This window comes from Merops nubicus, unplaced genomic scaffold (genome assembly GCF_000691845.1).
Source record: "Merops nubicus isolate BGI_N331 unplaced genomic scaffold, ASM69184v1 scaffold3303, whole genome shotgun sequence".
NCBI classification, from domain to species: domain Eukaryota; kingdom Metazoa; phylum Chordata; class Aves; order Coraciiformes; family Meropidae; genus Merops; species Merops nubicus.
The window spans coordinates 1-23,440 of NW_008596757.1; the positions used below are offsets into that span (position 1 = coordinate 1).

A 23,440-nucleotide genomic window follows, 5' to 3' on the forward strand; every position below is an offset into this window, starting at 1 on the left:
TTTAATACTACTTCATTACAACTCATGCAATGGCAGCCAAACTGAATTTATGAATCCTGTGACCCCTTAGACTTTAACCCCATGGATATCACCTTCATTGCCTTCTGATAATATTTACTGATTCCAGGTTCTTAGAGCTGTCTTTGCATAGACATTTTGAATGGTTTACATCAGTTTACTGTCCATTAATCTTGGAGGATGGGGGGAGATGCTTTAGTATTTGCTGCTCACTATCAGGTATGAGATCCTCAACACTGTAGCAACATCTTGACCAAAGGAACTGGTTGGCACTGACAGTAGATAATGAGAGCAGTTGACAAAATGTTCATAGCAGTTAATGGATGTTTCATGTGCCAACCTACTCCCTCCTGGTTTTGTATAAACATATGCAGACAGAGAACCTTAATAGTAAGGAAAAAACTCCACTATGTATGACTTCATTTTTATATTATCTTTATATTGCCTCTTACTGGTGTATTTGGTACACCAATTACAAAAGCAAACAGACTATGCCTACCAAAACCTTTATGAGTTACCATTTAGAGTGCTCATTAGAAATAGCTTATTAGACTATGAACATTTATATTATTTTTAAAACGTCATTCTTCACTTAGAGTACCTATTACTAGTCTACCACTGACAATTATCAAACAAATTACTACTTCTCAACTAATATGCAAATAGCCTACTAAGTTGTTATAATAATTTCAAATGAATTTTACTGTTTTCCTATTGAACAGAAATGCCAAGCTCTAATGAATTCTACATTGCAGTAGTGAGAGAGCTGACAACAGGATGAGGCTGCAGCAGGCAAAGGCTGGGTTTTAGCAAAAACTGTAATCGTGGGATATTTTGATACCTGTATAGAACTGATTCTCCTAACTCAGCTTCTTGCACCTCAAAATGTTATCTGTTTCTGAGCATTGCCTTGGTAGAGGCTAACCCTGGTTGAGGGATTGACCTGGCTCTGATTTTTGAGGGATAGGTTCATAACACAGAATAGGTCAGTTTACTGGATCAGAAATGATTATTAAGAAACTTCATTTACAAAGCAGCTGACATTGTTACTCTAGCTATGCTCTGATACAGGGGCACCTCCAGATTGCTTATGTAAAAGTTGTTAGACTTCCCCAGTGCTCCAGACACCAGAGAGGGAGTTTCTTTTGATACACTGTGATTGAGTGCTCCTTCTCCTTTGTACTTTTATTGTACTTTGTGCTCCAGCCTGTAATTTTATTATGAGCCATTTCATTGTACCTGCTTTTACAAGATCAAGCTACTAACTCCTTCAGAAAGAGACTATATTTATTGCTGGTTTTGTTATTCAAACATGTAGACAGAAGGAATAAAGAGTACATGAGTAGGCAAAGATTTACAGCTTCATTTTGTAGTACAGATGTTTCTATAAGCTTTTACATTTTGGTGATCTTGTGTTAGCACACTTGTTCTGAGTTTTCTTCAGCTTTGCATGATCTCAGAGAAGAAAAAGCAAATTTACTTTTTGTCACCCCTTACCTGTGGATTCTGTAGCTGAGGCTTAGCATTTCCAAAATTTTACGTCTTAAAAATCTAGTATTTCCATGAGCTGGAATTTATTCATTTTGTAAAATCCACACAAAGATGGCAGCAACTATTTCAGACAGTTGTTACTGCTGAATGGTTAGCAGTTGTCCTGGAGTATGTGTCATCTGACCCCTTTACAGCCATGTCCTCCCAAGCTGCCTCGTGGCCATGAGGGTGAGCAACAGCAGCATCTGCTGCAGTCAGGGAGCAGAAGAAGCACACCCTCAGCCATTCTGTGGCTTCCCCCCTGAGCTGGGAGAGCAATGGGTGAAGAAGAATGGTCTGAGGCTCAGTGCAACCTATCTGTACAGCTTGCCCCAGAGCAGGCTCACCTCCCGTTAACCCCATGCCTCATTTTGCTTCTGACAGTGCTGCATGGGCAGGTGTACCGGTTTTGCACCTCAGAGGGGACCTGGCTGCTCAAGGAGAATTCATCCCTGCCCTGGAGGAACCTCTCTGAGTGTGAGGCCTCTGACCAGGTAAGAGTTTCTGTCTCTTGCTGCTGTTGAGAACAAAGCAGAAGAGAGGAAAAAGACAGTCATTGATGCCCACTCGTTTTTGTCATGTCTGAGTGATCTTTACTGACTCTCATCCTGGGTGCCTTGCTTCAGTGAGCCTCACGGTGAGAGATGTCAGGCCTCTCCACTTCAACAAAGGGAACATGGAGGCTAGACAAGAGTATGTTTAAGTATATGTGGGAGAGCCAAGAGAAGTGGACCAGGCAGTCCCATCTGCAGTGCATTGCAGGGGGCTCAGCTGCAGCCCACCAGAGCCAGAGGAGCAACCTAATTCATTTGCCTTTTTCTTTCATTGGCACATTGATATCAAAAAGTAACTGTTAGTTCTCTGTCTTGTTAGCAGCTATTAAGGTGATTAAGATGAACTAAACTGAAGGATATTTGCTTTTCACCTTTGGGTAGGGGGCAGGCTCTGCTTTTTGTTTGTTTGGGGTTTTTTTTTCTGTCTTTTTACCTTAATTTGCTGTGGGTGATGGAATTAGGCTTGTCAGTGTTATTTTCTTACCCTAGTACTTTATACTCGGCGGGGAGCTGAGACATGGGGCGCCAAATGAAGGAGAGCATAGGGACTTCCAGGGGATTTTGTCAGCCCTTGGCGTCAGCTAGCGCACCATGTGTGTTCCCAGGACACGTAATGCCATTACTGCTGTGAGCCTCCAGGGGTGAGGCTTTTCCTCACGTAAATTGAGTGTGCTTGCTCTGTCCCAGGGTACTGGGAACTAGTGCATACCTAGCCAAAAGAGTTCAAGTATGTGAAATTTCCAAGTGCTGTTGGATCTGTGTCCTCTGGAGTTCCTGTCGCTCAGTCCCTCATTCTTCAGGAATAAATGGCTGCAGACTACAAGGAGATGGAAAAAGAGATCACTTCCAATACTTCAAATACATTACATTTAATGTTTTCCTTTAATTTGCAGCCTTATTTCTCACGCACTCCACGTTCTGGGGTATCCCAGCAGAGCTTATTATCTTAACACAAAGTATTAAGCCTGGCTGTTTGACTTTTCCTTGTTTACCATTATGGTTTCTTCCAGGGCTTTGTTGGGAAATGCCAACATGCCAAATGTTTCTACTAATGGTAACCTTTGGTCATTTGGCATCTGCCTCCAAGTTTCCATGAACTGATCTGGATTTCGAAACCCTGCATACATGTGTCAGTCCCTGAAATGTGAACAGTCATGTTTGGATCCACCTAATGTATAGAGAGACCCTAATAATCTACTTTGTTTTATGCATCTTGTGTGTCAGAACAGGATGTTGTTTGCTGTGTGTTGTTACAACTATGGCTGAAACAAAATCCCAAGGGTTTGTGAGTGAATCCTTGTAAAATAACGTTGTTTAAATGTGCAATGTGGTTTTGATCTGTGTACATGTTTTAAATTGTCAGGTCTCAATAGTTTGCCTGAGCTTTGATACTGAAGAGACTTTTTTCTTTTCTCTTCATAAGGCAGCTCTTGTGTCACTCCCTTTAAAACATTCGCTTAGCAAATCCCCGAGGAACAGCCTGTGTGTTCACCTTAAATCCTCCTGGCTGTGTTGTACAGTGAATAGCTGTACTTATTTCTGAAGTACAAAAATGTATTCCTTTGTATGGCACAGGTCTTGGGAGCCAATTGCAGAATTAGCAGCTTGAAGAAGGAAAGTAAAATGCCTGAGTCTATTTAAACAGATATGTGCTTAGAAATGGACCAGAATAGAGAATATGAACGTGTCTCAGAGGCTGAGCAATAAGCCTGTGTTATGATTCAGACCTGCCTATAGTTTTTCAATTACTTCTCCCTAAAGGTTTTGGGCAGCACTTTCAAGCAAGGCTCTTGCTGGTCCTGTCTTCAATAGCGAATCTGAAGAGAGCCACAGCCCAGGACTGCTGGGGGAGTGTGTGCATCCCTGCTGCTCTGACCTGCATCAGGTCACTCCCTCCCAGGCAGTACTCCACCATGTAGGTCATGAGATGATGTTAGGCTGTGGCTCCTTCTCAGGAGGCTGAGCAGTTAAGGCAGAAGAGAGATTTGGGGGCCAAAAAGAGTTTAATTGTATGAATGCAAGGAGTGCTTTGTCTGACTCAGCAAATGGGACCTGACTTGTTTTATTTCTGAGTATAGATGTAGCTGAAGGACCTCCATCACCACACAGAGAGGAGACTTGCTTTAAGTGTTCAAGTCTGAAAACACCAGCTTTGCTGTTTTTACTGCAGGGTTGAGTTGTGTCTGTGTTTCCTGCCATCTGTTTAAGACTTGCTTGTGTTGTAATTCATGTCTCTCCAACTTTATTATGAAATAATGTCACATTATCTATTTTCTAGCCTGGCTGCAAAACCCAACTATTTGAGCAAACACCTGGGAGCAGCTGGGAAATTAAGATTAAGTTTTTATTTCTTTAGAGCATATGGAAAATGGAAGACTGATTTGATATGTGCATTTAAACTTGGAAGTAGGAGAATGACTTCTGATTATCATTAAGAAAAGTTAGAAAGCATCTGGGAGAAAAGAACTGAAGCCCACGAGCTCTGTTTTCTCCTTTTTTTTTTTCCTCTTTTTTCCTTTATATGCTCTCAGGATGCACCAGAAGAACAGCTCCTGAATTTGTCCATCATATACACCATTGGATATGCTCTTTCCTTCTCTGCCCTTGTAATAGCAACTGCCATTCTTCTTGGATTCAGGTAACTGGTGAAGCTCTGAAGAGAGTGGAGAAAAGGTTTTTCTATATGGTAATATCAGACTTTGGCAGAAATTTTTTTTTTTTACCTGTTTCTTCTAATCACCTCATTATATCTCTATCTTATGTCATTTCTGTGTTCCTTTCTACAATCATTTCTTCTCAAAATGCAAGTAAAATTCCTAAATTGTTGCAGTATTACCTGTATGAAAGTATGGAAGAGAGATGCTTTTTATCAGTTGAAATAATTTATTGTGATATTGTTTTATTTCAGTCAAATTATTACTGGAATAGATGGAAAGAGATTCCAGCATTCCCTCATGGCCTCACCTTGCAGATGAGGCACTAGTCTGGGTGTGAGACGACCTTTAGATTGTAGAATTATAGAATCATTCTGATTGGAAAAGACCTTTAAGATCATCAAGCCAGATCATTAACCCAGCACTGCCAGGTCACCACTAAACCATGTTCCTTAGTGCCACATCTAACATGTCTTTTAAATGCCTCCAGGGATGCTGTCTCCACCACTTCCCTGGACAGCCTGTTCCAGGGATTTGCAACCCTTTCTGTCAAGAAATTTAAGTATCCAACCTATGCCTACCCTGGCATGACTTGAGGCTGTTTTCTCTCTTCCTGTTACTTGGGGGAAGAGCCTGACTCTTGCTACAGCCTCCTTTCAGGTAGCTGTAGAGAGTGATAAAGTCTCACCTGAGCCTCCTTTTCTCCAGGCTAAACAACCCAAGTTCCTCTGGCAACTTCTCATCAGACTTGCTCTCTAGACTGCTCACCAGCTTTGTTGTCCTTCTTTGGACACGCTCCAGAACCTCAGTGTCTTTTTTGCAGTGAGGCACCTAAAACTGAACACAGTACTCAGTGTGGCCTCTCTAGTGTTGAGTACAGGGCCACGATCACCTCCCTACTCCTGCTGGTCACACTATTTCTGATACAAGCTGGGATGCTATTTGTCTTCTTGGCCACCTGGCACACTGCTGGCTCATGTTCAGCTGGCTGTCAACCAACAGCCCCAGATCCTTTTGTACCAGGCAGCTTTCCAACCACTCTTCCCCAAGCCTTTAGCATTGCCTGGGGTGGTTGTGACCAAGTACATGACCCAGCACGTGGTGTTGTTGAACCTCATACAGTTTGCTCTGGCCCATGGATCCATCCTGTCCAAATCCCTCTGTAGAGCCTCTTTGCTGTCATGGAGGTCGACACACCTTCCCAATTTAGCGTTGTCTGCAAACCTACTGAGGGTGCTCTTGATCCCCTTGTCCAGGTCATTGGCAAATATATTACAGAGAACAGGCACCAGTACTGTGCCCTGGGGAATGTGACTTGTGACTGGCCACAGCTGGATCTTCACTCCATTCTCCACAACTCCTTAGGCCCAGACATTCAGCTGGTTTTTAATCCAGTGAAGCATACACCTATCCAAGCTATGAACAGCCAATTTCTCCAGGAAAATGCTATGGCAGTGTCAAAAGCTGTACTAAAATCTAGGCAGAGATCTTCCTCAGCCTTTCCCTCATCCAAAGTGGATCACCTTGTCATAGAAGGAGATCAGGTTAGTTAAGTAGGACCTGCCTTTCATAAGCCCATGCTGGCTGGGCCTGATTGCCTGGTTGTCCTATATGTGCTGTGTGATGGTACTCAGGATGATCTGCACTCAAAGATGTTATAGGACAGAAGCTTTCATCTTTCCTTGCTTGAAATTACACAGTGTGTAAGGGTGTATTTCAATGCAAAAATGGATTTTTGACACAATTTCTCCTTTTGGAAAACTTTCAGAAATGATTATTTTCTTTTGCAATATGGAAGAGAACCTAATTTTGAAGTTTGAAATGTTTCTGTGAAATAAACTGCTGTCTCTTGGCCAAATTGGTGGACTGGGTTCATCTGCATCAACAAAATTGCATGGAGTGCATCAAAATTAAGAAACAGTTGATTGCACGTGCCAATGGTAACATTGTGTAGGTTTGATTAAAACAACAGAAGAGAAAACAAACAAACAAACAAAAAAAAACTTAAAACCAAAAAAAAAAATTTTTTTTTTTTTTTTTTTTTTTTTTTTAAAACTCTATAAATGCAAGAGGTGTCTTGATTCCAGCCAGACTTTCCTACAGTTTGAGGTTGCTGGGCACAGGAGACTGATATTTAGGAAACACAAAGTTGTGATCCTTCTCTGTTGTGGGAAGTCCCTCTACCATGAAGTCCAGCTCCCTGCTGTATAGAGCCAGGTCTCATTATCCCTCTTAGACACTGATGAGGCTGTCTCCTAAACAAAGTAGAGCTTTCTATCTACTGGTACATATACTCTGAACCTTTAGAAATTTTCTCCGCTGACTAAAGAATTACCATTGCAATTTAATGACTACTTGCTGTGTGCCAGCACTCTCTCAGCAAGGCAGTCCCTCTGCTTTCATCCTTCCTAAGTATTTATACACCTTACAGATTTAAAAAGATCAGTTGTGCCTTTTAGCTTCTAATTTCTAAAACTAAAATTATGCAAGCCTTCTAATTTTATGCCACACCTTTCAGTGTTATATTATCCCTCCTCCTTCCAGTGGAGAAGTATAGGCTAATAATCTCAAAGAAAAACTTGAAATTAGCACAGAAGGGCAGAGAGATGCTCACCCTTTCTGAATGCCACTTGATAATTATGATCTGTATGTGTTGTACTTGTGTGGCTTTGGGACTTAGCTGACAGAACACCAGATGGTCTTGAAGTCTCCAATGGCTCCCAGGGTAAGGGCTTTCTCCTTGTTTCACCCATCAATGACACTTTTTGAGTAAACTTAGCAGCCCAAATGTAAAGGTCACAGAACACAACCATATATGTTTGAAAGGAAGGATGCACATGATTTTTGGCAGGGAACAAGGAGAAAGTTTGTTATTGAGGGCTGGTAGAAGAGAGGGAATTTTGATGCCCTGACATTTGTGGAGAGATGATTTAGCATTTTTTCCTTGAAAGCAGGACTGGAGAAGTGTTCCTGAGTGTGTGCTTCTGAGTTTGAGGTTTTAGAGGTGCTAAAGGGGCTGAAAGCCTTGTAAAAACTATGCCATCAATCTATTTTGTGCTTTTCTGTCTAAGTTCTCTATCTGGAGACAACTTGCTCCTGGATCTCATGAAATATGTGAGACTTACCCTGATGTGGATTGCAGTTGCTGGGTTCTGACTAGACCCTCCACTCGTGGCCTCTCCCTAGGAGCTGTGTAACCTCAACAAATAGGGATTGAAATCTTATTCAGTGGCACCAAAATACTGATAATTCTGCACTTTTGTAATAGGAAAGCCTTTTAAAGTTGTTGGTTTTTTTTCTTTCTCTGAAAGAAATGGAAGTCTATATGTCAGTCATGGAATAAGGCTCTTAACTTTGTGACTGTAACAATTTGAATAACTTGCATTGCCTGGGGCAGAAATACTCAGCAATGGCTTGTAACCTATTTTCTTCAATTGGCTAATTTACATAATTTTTTCAGTCAGATTTAAACGTGATGGTTTTTGAAGGGTACCAACAAATAAATTTTGAGTTAAAGGAAAATAAATATTAATCATGGGTAAGTTTTTAAATAAGCTGTGATGTAAAAATGATGACAAAAATTTGTTTGACCTATGAAAAAAAGTTCTCCTTCCTCTGCAGTGCAAAACTGATAACTTTCAGACCAAGTCAATTTTTCTACCCAAATTTATGCAGCAGTAACAGACATTTGAAGTGTAAATTCACTGAAGCTCTTGCTGAAGCAATTGCTATTTATGTTACCTGCACTTTTTAGCATCAAAACAAAGAATCATGCCCAGTGCAACTTCCTTTGAAGCAAAGTGTGTACTCTTGGAGTTCCAGAAGAGAAATGTTTGTGGATAAGGCTGGTAAAACATTGGCAGCACTCTGTAGTTGGATGTCATTTACATGACTGCAGTTTCTTTTGCTGTCCCTTAACGTGCTTTTTTTTGGCAAGTAGCCATTTCATTGTCTTTGCAGCTGGATGCTGAAATTCAAGATTTTTTTTTCCCTTTTTTTGGCTTTTTGATTACTTGTGGGATTTTGTTTTCAATTCTGAACGCAGAGGTGAAAATTCTGTTCCTTGTAGTTGTACAGAAAGCATTTACAATTCCCCCAGGAGGCAATCTGATTTTTTTTTCTCTTGTTGCCAAAGCAATAATTTACAGGTGGATATTTTTTCATTGTGGGTTGAAGCACAGCTAGAAGCTGTACTTGCACACCAGTTCCTGAGCTTTGCCAAGGTAAACCTGTGCAGTGACTGACACTGGAATCAATTCAAAGAGATTAGATTCAGCATTATGTGAAACTTGACTTTTTTAGTCCTTCCAGATATGCCTTCTGAAAATTATTTTTATACTTCTTAAACTTTTAGAATATTTTTTTCCTTATGCGCTGATCTACTTCCTTCCCCAAAACATTCATGCTTAGGGGTGAAGTTTTTAAGTTTTTAAGTTTTTATTTTATTTTTTTTTTCTTGATAGTGATTTCTCCCTAAAGACAGTTTGAAATCCCAACAGCCATTCTGAAGTGCTGGGATTTTCTCTAGTATCTCCAGATGTCCAAAAGGGCTCATTGTTTCCTCCCTTAGCCCTATGTGTAATGTTGTGGGTTTTACATAGGTAGTGCATCATGACTGGTTCTTCCTTTTTACAGACATCTACATTGCACGAGGAATTATATTCACCTGAACCTCTTCACCTCCTTTATCCTCCGGGCTATATCTGTCTTCATTAAAGACTCGGTGGTGAAGTGGATGTACAGCACAGCCACGCAAGAGCACCAGTGGGAAGGACTTATCTCCTTCCAGGTAGGGGCAGGGACTGTGGTGGTGTTCTCAGGATATTGAAGTCATCACTGTGGTGTGTCTGAGTGACAACAGGTAATTTCATTTTGTACTATGAGGGTTGTGCAAAATGCTGTTCTTCAGTCCACAGAGTTTCTCTGAAACTTTTAGCACGATGTATGTGCCTGTGGTTGTGCCATCCCAGGTTTGGTACAGGCAAGCAGTTGATGCTGTTGCATGTTTTGCTGCCTGTGGGAAGTTTGGGAGTTTCTCTGAAACTTTTAGCACAATGTGTATGCCTGTGGTTGTGCCATCCTGGGTTTGGTACAGGCAAGTAGTTGATGCTGTGGCATGTTTTGCTGCCTGTGGGAAGTTTGCTAGACAGAGGAAACATGAATAAGAGGATTTTTGATATATACACAAATGCCCATATAGTCTTTCCATGCTGCAGGCTCATTTCCTCTAGCAGTGACAAGAGGACATTTGTTTCCCTAAGCCAGCACCTTTTGTGATAGGACTGTCTGTCTTCTGTAATGACCAAATTAGTTGGTTGTTCATGGAGATCTTTACAATCTGTTAATGAGGGGGGGGGGAAAGGAAGCATCTGATTAAAATGCAAATTTGGAAGCATTTAGAAAAGCTTTGGAGGAACAGACTAATTAAATCTAATCAAAGGGAGAGGATGTATACAACTCTTATGTTGAAAGCATCCCTTTACCCATTCATATCTGGAATACAAAATGTACTTGAATCTTCAAAGAAAGAGGTTTTCATTATCTGTATAGCTCTTGTGCTTTGAGGACCAAGGCTACAATGTTTGCTGCTGCAATACAGAGCTGGGGTTGTAATGAGCATGTCTTCTGATGCATGCTTAGCTTTTCTGATGCTCTGCCTAAGACTTAAGTGCTAATGCCATATAATTAATCTCATGATGATTGATTTCCTTTTATCTGCGGGTTGTCAATTGGCAGAAAACAACATTGTAATACACATCTTGAAAGGCTTGGAAATGTTTGAGTTGGATTGTTGGTCATTCCCTCCTTCAAAAAAAAAACCCCTAGGCTTTATGCTTCCACACATGGTTTATCCAGTTGTGGTTTAATCAGATTTGATATGTATGTTAATTGGGTAATCAGGTTTCAGACTTAAGAAAAGCCTTACTGCCCACCTCTGTGTCATCCACTATTTGCTCTTTAATAGAGAAATGCCCAGCTGCAGAATAGAATATCTGTTGAAGTGAAGAGATTGACTGACTGCAGTTGACACAGTACCTTTCATTTTCTCTTCATTTTTGTGTTGTGCTTTTCAGGTTATAATTAATTGCTTATGGAGGGAACAGGCAAAACATGTATGTAATTTTTTTTAAAGGAGGAATATTGTTGAAAGTGTCTGCTCTGTATAGCACCTGTTACTGGCTTCTGTCCCTTCAGTACTGAAATGTGATTATTTTAGCAAGTGTTGTTTTGAGAAGCAAAAGCAGGAGAGACGACCAGTCTTCTGGGTTAGTGTCCTTTTATTCTCAGCCCCTGTTGCATTCATGTGGACTGTGCTTTCTTCTGTCTCAGGAATCACTCAGCTGCCGCTTGGTCTTTGTGATGATGCAGTACTGTGTGGCTGCAAATTACTACTGGCTGCTGGTGGAAGGCATGTACCTGTATACACTGCTGGTACTTTCAGTCTTCTCTGAGCAGAGGATTTTTCGGCTTTATCTCTTCATTGGCTGGGGTAAGTTAAACTTTGTTTGTCTGCCTGTGGCTGCTTGCACAGGCAGATGGTATAATAAGAAAAAATATTCTGTGTCTATTGTAGTGCCATCCAGTTCAAGCCCTGCGCTCTCTGTTCCCTTTTCATTCACAATCCCTTGCCTTCTTTGAGCTGGAGGGTGCTGGGCCAGCACAGTTCCTGGATACTAACAGTGTAGAAGCTGTGGGTTCATCATGCAGGAACTACGTGACACTACAGAAACACCCCAAAACAGTGGCAGGCACATGGTACTTTCCCTGCAAGACATCAGCTTCCTAATACAAAATATGTGTGGGTGATTCTAGGTGACTGTGTACTTGCCCTGCTTCAGCTCTTGAATGTTTCTCATTTGCATTCAAAGATGTGTTAACTTCCTGTGGTGGAAAATAGCAATGATACCTCCTTGTGTCTTGTCAAGGATGAGTAAAGAAATGGTGCAGCTTGAGCTAGGTGACTGCAAAGGGGCTGTTGAACAAGGGATCATTAGCAGGGAGTTGTCAGGTTGGTTATGTGGGCAGAGTAGGTCAAGTAATGGTTGTCAGGCAAAAGAATGGTCAGGGTGCACGTGCCATGGGTATGTATGTGCTTGAGATTAAGGGCTGTGATGCCTTGAAATCAGTTGGCTGAGCCAGAGTCACTTTCTGTACAAATAGGAAAGCTTTGAGTCTCAGTGTCTAGTTAACCTGAAAATATATTGCTGTTCAGGATTAATCCTATTTTTGGAATGGTTTCCTGCTAGCTTCTGTTGCATTCTCTCTCTTCCTCTTCTCCCCCCTCCCCTTTTGGTGGAAATCAGGTGACCTGGAAAGCTAAAAGTAAATCCAAGTAAATACTGTAAGTGCTTTCACAAATAATAGCTTGAACATTTAAATTGCTTTGACTTGTCCTTCTTTCTGTGAGTTTGACAATTGTGAATAGTGTAGCAAATCAGTTCACTGTTAAAATGCATGTAAGTGATGTCTTGTGAATTATTGAATTCTACTGAACAGTGATATATGAGGAGCAAAGGCTTTTTGGCATAGTGATGGGAGTAAGCAAATGCAAGTAATAACAGTTGCCTGCTATATAGCACGTGCAGCAAAAGCAACAGCATCTTGTATAACATTTGAACTATGTATGCTTTAATCCTATCTTATGAATAGACATACCCTCAATTTTTTTTTAAAAAAGGGATGTAGGAGCTATCCTGAATCATTGATTTGAGGTCGTGAGAGGATATAGAAAAGACATGAGAGCAAAAATTTGTATCTAGGCAAGTCCTTGAGGGTATTGTGGTGTTTTATAAGTAAGGGATAGTATGGTTTTGATCTGAATCACTTAGTATGTCTTGCAGAAGGCAGAAACAGAAAACATTTTGGGTTTGTTCTTCCTTTACAATGGAAGTTTTGGTACTGTATGTAGAAATTCTGAATGAGTTTGTGGAAATGAGTGGTGTTGCTGGAACTTAGCATTGCATCACAGAATCACAGATTGGTAGGTGTTGGAAAGGACCTGGATATCTATTCCAACCCCCTGCCAAAGCAGATTCACTTAAGGCAGGTTACACAGGAACATGTCAAGGTGGGTTTCTAAAGGCTCCAGAGAAGAAGAGATGGGTTTCACCCAAGCTTCTTAAAAACATCTACCCATGTCATGCAATCCTCATCTGTACAGTTTCTTGCTATTCCAGCCATTGCTGCATGTGCAAACCTTTCTAATGATTCTGTCTCTTCAGATGCAGAAGCATATACTGTTTCAATGCTCCCAAGATATCCTCAACTCTTGCTTGCTTCTTCACCTGTGATTTCATTTTTTGAGTACTCGGGTCCCTCACCAGATGCCTTTCTGGTGTATGAAATGCTCAGTAGATTTTTTTTTTTTTTTTTTTGAGCATCATGATAGCCTCACTATAATGCCAAGGCTCCAGAGAGACAGATTCCTGTTTAAGGTGCAAGAGTCCTGCTCTTTGAAATAGTTTATCAACTGTAAAAATAAAGCAGGATTGAATAATAAATAGTTGATTGTCAGAGCTGACCCTTTGTTCTGTTAATGAATTGTCCTTTTACAGGATAATTTTTAAACTTATTCATTACTCATCATTTGAATATTTATGGTTTAAATTTTCATATATGCATTGTTCACAAACTTATTGGTTGTTAGTCATTTTATGTTGTTTCTTCGAATTACAGCTGAACTTTGTGATCACTCAGAGAACATATAGTATTGGCTTTGCTATCTGAATAGCTTCTGCAGTCCTTCAAGTGATCACATACACTTGCACTTGTACTTCTCTGAAATGTACATATTTTCTTCAGGAAATCTCAAGCAAAACTGTAATGTAAGCAACAGCTTTCAAATAGGTAGAAATGTCCCAATACCCATTTCTCTCCCAGCTTTTAAACTGCTTTATTAAGTAGTGCTATATTTTCTTATAACAGGGAAAAAGGTCCACATAATTGTGTAAATAAAAGTACTTTTCTCATTTTATGTCTAATATGATCATTTGATATCTATTGAAATCATGGAAAATGGGTAAACCTGCTTTTCAAATAGAAGCATGTAAGAGATGGATACAATAATCAGTCTGCATTTTCCTAGGAACAGTTAGCAGGCAGTGAGGAGCACAAAGAAAAATACTAATAACTAATCATATATATTTCCCCAATATATTTTTGCTATATGATGATTTCAGGTAAGTTCTTAAAGTTATTAGATGACAATCTATTTAGCATCTGTTCACATGAATAAGTACTTGGCAAAAGAGTGAAAAGTTATAAAATCTTGATAGACTTAAGAAAAACTGATGTAGTTCTATAAATAGGGAGCAATTTATATTGACATCATATGTATTGTCAGGATTCAGTAAACCCTTCTCATTACTTGTGAGGTAACTATTTCTGCAGTGGCCACTTCCTTGGTGAGATTTCATGCTATGCTAGGCTTTGAGATCACAATATTAATTTTTTTTCTCCTTTAATGTGGAAAATGTCTTGCTTGTGTATTCTTTGCCTTCATAAAAGCAGGCTTCCATACATTTGTCAACCCTGAGTTCCACATATCTTAATGTAAAAACAATGGTTTATGCCATTTTCAAAGCTGATGGAGGGGGGTGGAAAAAAAACAGAAACATTAACAGCATCAACAAACAAAATTCTTAACAGGCTAATGCCAGAGCAGGTAGATGAGACCCTTCAGTCTGGAGATCAGCACAACAGCAGCTAAACAGGATGTTGATTCTATCATTACAACTTACAGGAAAAAAAAAAAATCTGTTGCTATATGTTGCTGGTACCTGGTGCTTCCTGTGGCATAAAAGATACCCTTGACCACAGATCTCACCTTCTAGAGAGAAAAAAAAGTTTGCAGAAGAAGAGGGGAAATAAAACAATGTAACTACAGAAATCAAGATGATTTGGGGGGGGGTTTTAAGTATTTTTCTTAGGATATGCAGACTGCTCTTAATCAGGGTGTCCAGGACACCAACTCAATGTTTGCCTTGTCTGAGCATAAGTGAAGAATTGCTGAGCTTGACTCAAGCAGCTGCGTCAGTGCTGTAAAAAGTGGTCTCTGGAGAGGAGCAATTTGTACCTCTTCTGCTGACCTCTTGCCCAACATAAAATGATATTATCATTAATGGTCAGACTAGCAGCCAAACTCCTCCCTCCACTCCCACATTGTACACCAGAGATCCAAAGTGCCAGACAAGCAGAGGGAGGAACAAGTCAATGCACTCACCCACCACAGTGGACATGAAGAGGGGAGCGAGCCAGGCAAGGAGCCAAGCCATGGGAGACAGCAGCAGCCTGATGACACATCCCATTATCTCATAGTTTCCCAGAGAGAGACTCATGATCTTGCCCCACTGTCTTGGGAATTCCATTTGCTATGAAGAGTCAGGGAGCTCTTTCAATAACCAGAATCCTCACATGGCACATACTGTGTACACAAGCCTCCCAACCCCACTGCAAGAAGAGTCAGCTCTCATATAGGTGTCTTCTTGCCCTATCTCCAAGTTAATGTAGAAGGTGGGGGCACCTGGTGGTGATCTCCTCATCAGTTCCTACCTAAGGGTGGCCAGACCCTGGGTGAAAAGCAATGAGAAGGGTCTTTCTTGCCTGGTTGTGGACATCATCCATATGCCAACCCTCATTCAGGGCTGGGGGTTTAACCCCAGCACTTCATTACCATAACACTGCTGCAGGCACCTTTCAGCAGCTTTTAGTGGAAAAGTTACCTGTTCACCTTCAGAATTGAGGAGGAATAGGGAAACAGCAGCCATGTCCCACAGTGACAGAGTGTGACATCCAGGAAGAAAGAATGACAGGAGACAATTTCCAGCACTAAAGCCTAAGAAGAAAATGTTAATAAAAAGCTAAACATTTTCTGAGCTCCTATAGCAATTTTACACCCAGCTGCACTTGCAGCAGGGAAACTGCCATAAAAAATAAATAATCCCCTTCCTTCCAAGCCTTGTCAAGCCCAAACTTGCTGTAATGAAGAATACTTTGAAGGAATGAAGCTATTAAATGCAGGAAGCCTGGCTAGGGTGTCAAAATCTACATCCTAATTGCAAGGAAGATCTCACTGGAACAGAGCCAGTAAGAAACCTTCCTTCTGAAGCCCAGTATGAACTCAGCATAGCAAGAGATGCTTTCCTTGCACTGAGAACTTTTTATCTGTTTTCAGTTGAAAACTGTTTTGGACAGGGATGTGAAAATAGATTTTGTCAATATTGATCTTGGTAGGAAATGCATGTGTCTAGAGTGAATTCTCATAATTCTCTTAATCTTCTGTTTTAAACTCTTTTGCTTTTCCTTTCTTAGAAGGAAAAAACATTTCTTCTTTTCTCTTTATAGCTTCAATGCTCTTACTCTTTCTACATCTAGTCATATTTATCACTTCTTTCAGTTCCACACGACGTAATTCTTGCATTCATACATCAAGTAGTTGATCAAGTCAGACTATCCTGGATGGTTTCTGAGAGAAAGAGGAGGATATGAGTTCTTCTGATAGCTGTAGTGTCCTTCTGATTTGTGTGCCTGATTGTCTTGGAGGTTGAACTTTTCACTGTGTGGAAACAAGTAATGTCAGGTTACATCTGAAATATGAGTTTATGCGTGAACTCATCCATCAGTCCTAAAATGCTGTATTCAGAATAAGTCTTTATTTAAGGGTCTAAGCAGGATTGCAGTGTCCCCTGTCATTTGAAGGTGAACTTTATTACTGAGCTGTTGGCATGCTTATTTGCTAGTACACTTAACAGATTTTGTAATCACCATGAAGTGTTCCCAGATTTTTGGTCAGTTATCAGCCTGCAAGAATTAACGTGGCAGAGGCTATTATGAGCAGCCTGTTGTAGTTTCCAGCATCTTCAGCAGTGATGCACTGCAGAGAGGTGTTGAACTGAAAGATGAACGCACAAAAAGAGCTGTTTGTTGGGAGCCCAGGGCTGGAATACATCACTAATTCTGTTAATGAATGATAGTCCTAATTCCCAGAAAAGTCAAGAAAGAAATAATTCAAACTACAATCAGTTTCTGCAAACCAAAGTTTCACTTGTAATTTGCAACGAGCCTGTCCTTAGACCTATTATGCCACTGTCAAGGCAGCAGGGAGTTCTCAGTAACTTTGCTCCCAAAATATTATGTACTCTCAGTATCAGGTACATCCATGAGATATCTTCAAGCATTTGTCCCCAGAATCTCTACTGAATTAAATATCTTTGCTATTTTTCTAATTATTAGACTTTTCTTTCATGCTGATCTTTATTCTTTTTATTTTATTAACTGATTAAGGAGAATAATTTGCCTTTTGTTTGCAGTATTTGGTTGTTCTGATAGTAGATAAAGAATGCCGTACAGGAGAGAAGGTTTTTACTGATACTGCTCGCTACAGATACCACTTGTAGATTTTCAGACTGCAAGTGATCACCAGTTTCCCTGTGGCTTCTGCTGTCAGGAACTGTGTATTTTCCCTGTGCAGGGCGTACTCCTTCCTGCACACTGAAATTCTTATGGTCCCTAACAGTATCAGTTCTTAAAAATGCAAAACCAAAGCACATTACATCTTGCCTTCCTCTACAATGTAGATACAGCATCAGAGACTGTCCACAGAGGTACACAGAGGAATTAGACCATCTTCATCCATCTGTGCAACATTAAGGGTGAGAATGAGATGTTTGCCTGCCAGAGCCCCAAGGGCTTGCACAGAGAAGTTTTACAAAGTCAAAAGTATGTCTGAGAATTGTCTCAGATCCCAGATAAGGGCTTTCACTGAAACAGTTTAGCCTGTCTCAGAGCCCTGTTAAGGACTTCCACTGAGACACTGTAAAAGTTAAAACAGATTGAATTAATTAAAGCGACAGATACAATAGTGTCAGATTTGCTGTTGATAAATGCACTAACTACAGAAAAGATAATTGAGCTCAAGTTAGTAACTCCCAGGTAACATCTGATGCAGTTGGAGGCACAAATCTTTGTAATAGTGCTAATATAGAACAGGAATGCTAGGGAAAGGTATGCCATATATTGAAGGTGTTCTCCAGCCCCTGTGCCAATAGGCAGCTTGAGTTTGATGCTGCCCAAATACAGCATTGCTGATCCACAAGCAGAAATATAGATGCAAAGGTTTGGGTCAGAGCACACTTAGCTTCTCTCTAGCATGAATATAGAGGTTAGCAGAGCTTCAAGAAATTTCGTTCTCTTGATCTCTGTGAATTTTTCCATGGAGAAGCTGGTATATGCTGAGTATGGGGGTGATGGTTTGTTGTTCATTTTTCAAGCCTGTTAGGAGCTATGTGGGGACCCAGGCAAAATGAGTGACGTGTATTTGTTACCTGCAGGTTAGATTCCTCCTCCCATCATTGACAGCCATCTGCACCATGTAGGAGCTGCAACCCTGGCACTAGTTAATTGTTTCTCATCGTTATGTAGGGAGTTTGTCCTCTCTGCTTTCCCTGTCTCTTAATGTCAGTGTCAACCTTGTCTCCTCTCTTCCCAGGTGTGCCAATGCTGTTTGTTATCCTCTGGGGAACTGTCAAGTACCTTTATGAAGATGAGGGGTTGGTTTAGTTCTGATTTTTCTAGCTATCTCATTTGTGCTGTATGTGTGCACCAGCAGGTCATTGTTTGCTTTCTGTTCAGTGTGGTTTGCTTTGGCAATGTGCTGAAACCTTGCATAATTGCTTCTGTTTTGTCTTACAGTCTTGCATAACATTTCAGAAAGGAGCATATGTTTCCTTCTGATCAGAATTTTCTGCATGTCTGAATGAATCTATCCTTTTACAGGTCAAGGAAAGGTATATTTTGTTTTTCTGTAGTTAAAGTGTCAACAGTAGAAGTCATCTTACCCAGCCAAGACCACTCTTGATACTGTGCCTTTGGCAGTAGCCTTTACGGTTACGCTTCAGAGGAAGGCAGAAACCTCCCACAGGATTTTGCCTGCAATTTGTAGTGGTTAGCTTATGCCTAGCAGCAGAGATGGGATTGCCTGTTCTTGTTTAAGCTTCCTTTATTTAGCTGTTCTTAAAATAAAGGCATATTCTCTGTCTGCTTGTGTTAGTCTTGCTGAGGTCAACTGTACCACATATAAGACTGCTGCAAAACACTTTTCGTCCACTTTTACCATAGTGGCTGTTCTGAAAAATTTCCTTTATATATGCTTTATGTACCAAATAGCCTTGTAGTTTGTTGGTCCTTTTAAACAAAACAAAAAAAAAAGAGGGTAGTGGCTTTATCTACTTAGTGACAGTGACTGCCTGGAAATGTTTGGGTAGCTTTCTTTGTGGTGAAATAAATAACTTTTGTTATTTCCTTTTTATTCTGAATGTACTATTTATTGGGTCTTCCTTTTTCTTAGTTTCCAAAAAAAAAAAACCCAGCTGGCAGTTTTGTAGCGGGTCATCTTTAATGCCTTTTGGTTTTTTTTCTGTTTTTCCCTCTGACACAGTCTCTGCTGGAGAGGTGCTGCAGTGAGAAAATTCAGTGTAGTAAGAACCTTTCCCAGACTTTTTTTTTTTTTTGGTATTTCTTAGCATTAGGAACTGGCCTCTTTTTAGTCTCTTACAGTACTGAACCACATCAGTCAAAGCTGCCTTTTCTGGCTGAAGCAATGCTGGGATTTTCTGACTTTCCTTTTCAAGGTTGACTTGATAATATTCTGTAGCAAGATTGTGACTGTACTGATGTATTGCAAGTTTTTTTTTAAAATTATCAGGGGTAGGTATAGACAATATGAGGCCTCTGAACAGGCGACGTTCCATGAGCATATCTTCCCATTGATGCAGAAAATTTATTCAAAGTGCTCATGCTGAGCTTCCTACATTATGTGGTGCTCAGAGCTGATTTATGTTTTCTATTAAGGAAAACTGTCACTCACTGCCTTCAGCGGACCTTAAAAGGGGCAATTTTGCACATTATTGAATTTTCTAAATCTTGTACAAATATTTGTGAAATACAGCAATAAATAACCACGTGCAGCAGCTCCTGTGAAAGGCAAGATTTTTGTGCCTTGGGCGGGCATTTGCTGGAGCAGCCAGGGATATCTTTCAAGCTGTTTGCCATAGTGCTGTCACCATGGATGTGCAGCGGGCTGTAAATTTCATTTGTGACTTAACTACTTCCCTGGCTATGAGGAATAGCTGGAAGTAAATGTGGTCAGGGTTGGAAATTTGAGGCAGTCCTGAAACTGTAGCCATTTGAATGAAGAACTGAAGCCTATAAGACTTATTTGCAGATAGGCTCCTTCCTTTCTTACATGTGAAAGTGTAAAGTCCTTAGAAAGCAGCTGCTGTTTTAAAAACTGAGCTATTGAAAAAGTCTTTATCTAGAAATTAATAAATAATGTTAAAGGCAAGCTGTGCTTCTTAAATACTAGACTGTGCCTAAAGAGCTCATACTTACACATCTTTGTCTCTATTGGCAATTAGAGGGGCAAGACAGCTACCTTACAATCTTTCTAAAAAATTAAGCCATTCAGGTGTACCTGTTCAAGGTTAAAATTCAGTGAAATTAGAAAAATAAAAAAGATTAGTAAGCAAAGGTAGAAACTTCCCAATATCATTTGTTTCACTGGACCAGTTCTCCATTCACAACTCCGAGTTGCCAAGCACCTTCTGAGTGGTGCTGAGCAAACTGCAGGGATCTATCCCAAATACAATAGATATTGGTGCATTTATCAGTATGGCAATCCCAGAAAGCATAAACGGACAAGAAATCATGTGCAGATCTATCACTTTTATTTTCTGGACACTTTAATAGCCATGACACTTTAATTGGACTCTAAAGGCATTTTTATTGCACATATTTGTATAAATTTAGAAGTAGCTAAAACCATTCCGTGCCACAAGAAGAAAATTAATAGACACAGAAATGCAGCAGAGTTAATGTAAGGAATAATTTCACAGCCTCTATCATTATAAGGAAATTTTAAAATTGCCTCTGCTTCCACTGCAGAAAACTGAAACTCCACTTACAGTCATATCTATTATTCTGCAGGTCTTGAGGAGTTCAAATAAAATTTGTTTTAAAGGCTCCATGAAGCTGGCTCCCAGCTGTGTACCAATCAAGTTCTTTTAGTTGTATTTTAGCTCAGGTATGCTGGCAGCATATAATATGTACACTTTTTTTCTCCGGCATCTTAAAATACAATTGAATTGTAGGTTGTGATGCTGCTGGTTGCAATAATGTGCTTGTTCTGTGCATTAAATTGAAATTGAAAGGAAAAACAAAATCCTGAGCCCTTCTTGGGCTTGCAGTACCTGCAAAGGAATATGGAATCACCACAGCCAAGCTGCTTCACTTTCCTCTCTAGTACATATGGTTGCTTGTGGGTGTAGAGCTGTAGCATGGATCCCTATCACACACTGCACAGTTTGCTAGTTTCTCTGTCCAAGGTTGATGAAGGTTTACTCTCCACCAGCATCACCCAAGCTGAAGTTTCATAGGCCTGTCTAGAAACCTTAAGGAAAATTGAACATATTTTGTTTTTTGCAGATGAGATTTGGAGACAGAGAGGAACTTTTTCAAAGGAAACTCTTTTCTGTTTCATAGTTTGTTTCACAGCCTGTGTAGCTCAGAAAACTGCTGGCTTTACTGTTGCTTTTGAGTAATGCTGAGCAATGTGACAGGAAGCTAATGAAGTTATTTCATAGAAATATTAAGAATGCTGTGGCTGTAGCAACAAGTGAAGTGGCATGTGAACACTTGCCTCAACATCTGGGCAAGTGTGCACACATGTGGCCCATAATATAATTGGGGGTGGCTGGCTGTGGCCAAGGTGTGACCTTAGAGAACTAGATGTACAAACTCCCTAGTGTGAAGTTCACCTTGATCCCAAATTGTGGCTTTCAGGCGTCCCTTTTCTTGTGATTTTTCTCCAATATTGTTCAAGGATGCAGGAATTAAAAAGCTAAAAAGAGACTTCTGGGGAGAATTAAGTATTACATTGCCTGCAGCATGTTACTTGTTTGGTATAGGGCTCAGCTGGCCAACAAAAGTTGGGACCTATTGCTCCCATCTTTGATTTTACTTGCTTATAACTTTTAAAACTCCTTTTGAGCCTGAAACCTGTACATATATACTGAAGGAACCAGAATTTGCTGCCTCAGTTGCTTTCTTCTGGTTGAAATTAGTAGGTCCTTTTGGAAAATAACGACAAATAAAATAGATGACTGATCTAAATATTGACATGAGAAAAGTGATGATAGGTAATGGGATAAAGAACTAACAGTTAAATAATAGGATGACCTGACATTGGAAACTGGAGTGTTATTAAAAAAAAAAAAAAAATGCAGAAAGAGGAGGATAGGAACCACAGAGAAGGGGTTTGACTCAAAACAGATTCCACCCCCACCTCCTTTCAGCCATATGACAAATTTGACCTTGATTCTAATGGAGTAAATCTTCACAACTAAGTGATGATAATTCATAGCAAATTGTGGAAGAGAGCTAGCTATTAGTGGGCAAGGCTGGTGAGTAGTATCCACTTGGATTATGATGGCTGCAATAGTACAAAGCACTTAGTGTTTCTGAGAAGCAACTGCATCTGTTTCCATGTCAGCATGATGTGCTTTCCTGGTATCTAGTCCTCAGTATTGTTTTCTATCTGTATTGCTGTAACAGAATGAAAAGCAGGAGATTTTAGTAATGTACTGAAACTCTTTGTCTTGTCTCTTTTTTTTTTTTTTAATTGTCTTGTCTCTTTTTTTTTTTTACTATCTTCCTAGTTGCTGGACCAGAAACTATAACATGAATTACTGGTTGATCATCAGGCTGCCCATTCTTATTGCCATTGGGGTGAGTATGGAGCGCATGCAGCGAGCTGACAGATTTCCAAGAGAACATGATGGAGTGCAAAGAGCAGATGTGCCCATGGCTGTTGGGCATGTCCAAAGGTCAATAACCTTTGAGAGGATTGAGATTTTCATTCAGAAATGTGATTTTATGAAACCAAGTTGGTTTCTGTCACTGGAATTCCCAACTAGCATTTTGTTTAAGGCAACCACATGCTGTCATGTTGTAGTTAGTGGCAGCACAAGATAACAAAACAGCAATTCAGTGACCTCCCCTGTGTCCAGAAACCTATGGCAGGTAGTATAGGGAGGTAGAAGATAATATTCTAAATACTGGGCTACAGAATAGCAACAAACTTTGTCGTTGTGGAGGAATACTGTGTTCTGCAGCCACAACACCATGTCAGCCTCAGACCACCAGACAAGCCAGGTGGGACAACCCATACCTTTGGAGCAACAAACTTTGTCATTGTGGAGAAATACTGTGTTCTGCAGCCACAACACCGTGTCAGCCTCAGACCACCAGATAAGCCAGGTGGGACAACCCATACCTTTGCTGTGCCTCACTCCTCAGAGACAGAGGTAAACTCTCTTGCTTTTAGTGAACTGCCTACATTTTCAAAGGTGACTCGTGCATTCACAGGAGATGTATTCAGAGTGCAATGCCTTAGCAAGGAGCTGAGTTCTGTAGCTGCAGAGTAGCAGGATGCATAGGGACCTACATATGTATACACAAGCCAGCTTTTTTTTCAACACTTATGGATATGTGTTTCTTGATGGTGATATAAATCTTTCTTTCATTTCTCCAGGTGAATTTCCTGATCTTTATCAGAGTTATATGCATCATCATCTCCAAACTACAGGCTAATCTGATGTGCAAAACTGACATAAAATGCAGGTATGTCAT

The 23,440-nt window shown here is 40.3% G+C and overlaps 1 protein-coding gene across 1 annotated transcript in view; it reads left to right on the forward strand.

Moving 5' to 3' along the window:
* The first annotated feature begins 1,934 nt into the window (after positions 1–1,934).
* The window catches only part of GLP1R (glucagon-like peptide 1 receptor), a 30,340-nt gene continuing 8,834 nt past the window's right edge, over positions 1,935–23,440 (forward strand). The window contains exons 1-7 of the mRNA XM_008936460.1: positions 1,935–2,042; positions 4,634–4,740; positions 9,392–9,545; positions 11,087–11,246; positions 18,243–18,303; positions 22,468–22,537; positions 23,343–23,431. Of these exons, the coding sequence (XP_008934708.1) occupies positions 9,492–9,545; positions 11,087–11,246; positions 18,243–18,303; positions 22,468–22,537; positions 23,343–23,431 (434 nt within the window). The 5' untranslated portion in view covers positions 1,935–2,042; positions 4,634–4,740; positions 9,392–9,491. The remainder of the gene's footprint in view (positions 2,043–4,633; positions 4,741–9,391; positions 9,546–11,086; positions 11,247–18,242; positions 18,304–22,467; positions 22,538–23,342; positions 23,432–23,440) is intronic.